This window comes from Carassius carassius, chromosome 5 (genome assembly GCF_963082965.1).
Source record: "Carassius carassius chromosome 5, fCarCar2.1, whole genome shotgun sequence".
In the NCBI taxonomy this organism is placed as follows: domain Eukaryota; kingdom Metazoa; phylum Chordata; class Actinopteri; order Cypriniformes; family Cyprinidae; genus Carassius; species Carassius carassius.
Window position 1 is genome coordinate 41,861,040 of NC_081759.1, and position 3,840 is coordinate 41,864,879.

The 3,840-nt window shown below is 44.2% G+C and overlaps 1 protein-coding gene across 3 annotated transcripts in view; it reads right to left on the reverse strand.

The window, feature by feature from the left end:
• The window catches only part of LOC132141638 (WW domain-binding protein 1-like), an 18,725-nt gene extending 18,218 nt beyond the window's left edge, over positions 1-507 (reverse strand). For all 3 annotated transcript variants that reach the window (XR_009433908.1, XM_059551333.1, XM_059551332.1), the window contains exon 1: positions 302-507. Coding sequence is in view for 2 of the 3 variants with exons in the window: in XM_059551333.1 (XP_059407316.1) it covers positions 302-379 (78 nt within the window). In the remaining variant the exon portion in view is untranslated. The remainder of the gene's footprint in view (positions 1-301) is intronic.
• Positions 508-3,840: the final 3,333 nt, after the last annotated feature.

The following is a 3,840-nucleotide window of genomic DNA, read 5'->3' on the forward strand; positions in this document are numbered from 1 at the left end:
GACTCACTAAAACACTCCAGAACCCCACAAACACAAACACGGAGTAATAATCAGAGTAATAAAAATAAATAAACTGCTTTGTCTCGAATCTTTTCATCTCCTGAATGTCTGTGATCTAAAATTTACAATATTTATACAGATTTAAATAACCAGTATTAAAGAACATAAGATATTTTAACCATTGCTACACGATGCTGGTTTTATGGCTTTATCTAGAGTTGTTTATCGAGGCCTAGCGCCGCCCCGATCCCCGAGCTCGAGTTCAGCGCTCGCTGCCTCAGAGGCCTCGCCGCCGGCTTACCTCAACCAAACACGCCCCTGAGCAGAGGAGCCCCACCACGGAGCCCAGCGTCTTCTGCGGCATCTCGAGCGGAATCATAAAGCTTCAGTTGAACAGACACAATGACCGTCGGAAGGCCATGTCTGTGATGATGAACGCGATTTCATGGGATCCGGACACAGAGGGCAGCAGCATCACATTTAGCCACAACAACAACAACAATAACATTAACAGTTCCGCAGCGTCTCATTACATCACTACACATACGAGACTTCTGCGCGAGTTTATTGGACTATTATATGATTATTATATGAAGAAGAAGAAGAAAAAATATATATGAATATTGCATCTGCAGCTCCTCGTGATGAACACTAGATGGAGGCCTTTCTCAGCGAACACTGTTTCACCTTTCTCAAACACATACGAGTTACAATAACAGATCAAGTCTGTTTCCTCGAGTAATGGTAATCATGATCAAAGAGAAGAGGTGTCTGTATCCCAGACCTGAGAGACCTCTGTGCCCCAAAACACTCTTTTAGTGCTTGACTCGTTTTTTGCCAGCAGTTCTGATGTTTTGCACCTGTGCATCTTTCTTGCATTTTCAATAAATCAAAAAGCACCTCCACACAATTCAATTTCCAGAGTTCTCACCTTGTTCGGCGTGATTTACAGCGAGGCGCCAGCATTCTCCTCTGCTTTGCTCTTATGGGACATTTACATACGACTCTCTTTCCAAGACTTCTAATAGATCTCCAATACAATTTGCATTTAAATAGCCCACTTCATAGCTGCATGATTTGAGTGTTTTGCCATGATGAAAACCCAGCGGCCCAGCCTTGACTTGTGTGTGTTCAGAGCCGGACATCAGCTGGAGCTCAAGGAGAATCAGCAGCATTCAGACACACACACACACACACACACAGAGAGACACTCGCACACACACACACACACACACACACAGAGAGAGACACTTGCGCAAACACTCACACACACACACACTCACACACACACACACACTCACATACAGACACACACACACACTCACACACACACACACACACACACACACACACACACACACACTCACATACAGACACACACACACACACACACACACACACACACACACTCACATACAGACACACACACACACACACACACACACACAGAGAGAGACACTCGCACACACACACACACACACACACACACACTCACACACACAGACACACACACACACACACACACACACACTCACATACAGACACACACACACACACACACTCACACACACACACACACACTCACATACAGACACACACACACACACACACACACACACACACACTCACACACACTCACACACACACACACACACACACACACACACACACACACACACTCACACACACAACATTCAGACAGATGGAGCAGCGAGGAGATCTGCTGAATACACAGATCTAGAGAAGAACAGAAGTATACACTCTGCTCTAATTTATGTTACACTTTTTTATGAATTGTTATTAGATTGTATATGTTTCTTGATTAATTAGACATATTTTTGATGACTACAGTTTAATTTCACCACTGACCCAGAAAAGCCCAGAACAAGGGATCCAGAAGGGCCCTGCGCTTCTGACTGAAAACAGTTCTGGATTCTTCTGGATTCTAAACAGTGTTTTTGTTTCTGATCTGCACATTTGAGACGTCTCAGGTGCTCTTCATTTAGGAGACAATGTGCAATGTTGGAAACCATTGCTAAAGCATAAGAGCACAAGGACATTCCTGATGAACTCTTTCTTTACACATTTCTATTTTTCACATGTTGAGTGCTGGGTTTTCCAGGCAGAGATCTGAGTGGATTAAATCTCCCTTTACACCAGTGGCTCTGATCCACGTTCCTCGTTCCACGTTCCACGTTCCCTAACACTGCAGGTTTAGCACGTCTCCTCTGTCTGACACTCGTTAGGGTTTAGGAGTCTCTACTAATGAGGTGGGAAATGAAGTACGGGCAAAGCATTTACACACGGTGTGTTCATGTGTTTCTGACCACCTGCGTATGTGCTTTCAGTGTACATTTAAGACCCTGTTTACACCTCTATTTACTGCTGAGCACAAAAACACGTTGATGTCAGGTGTACAGGATGTGTTAGTCACATGACTAGATCACATGACACTGAGCTTCCTGATAGAGAGAATGACTGGCTCACTCATATTACCCTGTACTTCTTTTTTTGTCCTTTTGTCTGGACGAAAGTTTGTCCAGACTGTTTGTTGTGTGCGCCACTCAGATTACGGTCAGGACACGTGCCCTCATATCATGTTCACTTTATGTGCTGCTGAAGTTCTGCCGAGTGCTTTGACACATACTCCAATAGCAACTGAATTTATTTCTCAGTAAACAAGCAGTTTTCCTTCAACATCAAGTAAAGTCATCCATCCAGAGCTGTAAAGTGTGTTCAATCAAACTCTGCTCTGTTTGTAGTGTCATAAAAGTCCCACTGTGATGATGCCACAATCCCCATCATCGTCCACTGATTCCACTGATTCCACTGATTCCACTGATTCCACCGCTGATAGAAGTGAAGCGCTGCCCGGACCTCAGCGTGGGTCAGTGGACGGTCCGAACCCAGCGGGGCTCCTGCGCTCTGTTTGGAGACCGGAGATACAGACAGATGAGGAGATAGCGGCTGGATGGAGAGCATGAAGAAAGCTGCCGGAGCATTAAACACAGAGTACAGAACAAACCACAGCTTTACCATGAGACGGGTTTAAAGAAAGTCTTTCTGGTGAAACGTGAACCAATGGGATGTTTTTCTTGACCTTGCTGATTTTTTGTCCTTTTGTTTCAAACAGTTTTGTCTGAGAGTTTCTGAGTGGAGTGTGTGTCACTAAAGACACATGATGGAAGCTGATCAGCGTAGATCACAGTTCTTCACATTTGATGGAGTATAATGAGCAGCTGTTCTCTGTAGCATTGTAAGGATGATAAAACACACAGAGCATGAATAACAGACCTAAAGCTTGTTGCAGTAATGACAGAAAGATTCTTGAGGTTGTCGGTAAATGAACAAGAAAGAACGAAATATGATTTTTTTTTTTTTTGCACTCAGACACGTTTTTCATATCATAATTATGACATCCAAATAACTTCTTGAGGACGGATGAAGAACCAAGTGGCCTGCCGCAGGTCGAAGGTCATGATCCTGACTCCTCTCTGACCATGGCTCACACAGTCCTGTTCTCCGACTGATCGTCCTCAATCTTCAAAGGAAGTTTTTCTGTGCGTCTGTCTGTCTGCGCTTTGACTCTTCATCACCTCGGCTTCGAGAGAGAACCGCTGCCATCCGTCATTATAGCACACGATGACAGCTCCTCACGCATGCATGAAAGAAATAGATTTGTACATTTTACCAAATCCGGCTGGTTACTTTAGTGTAACCGATTCAATATTCTCCAAACGAGCCGGGCGATATATATATATGAACACGCCGAGACAGATGTGATGATCTATAGCTCGCTCTTAATGGATCCTGGCAACTTTAGAGAAAAGACAGGCCTTC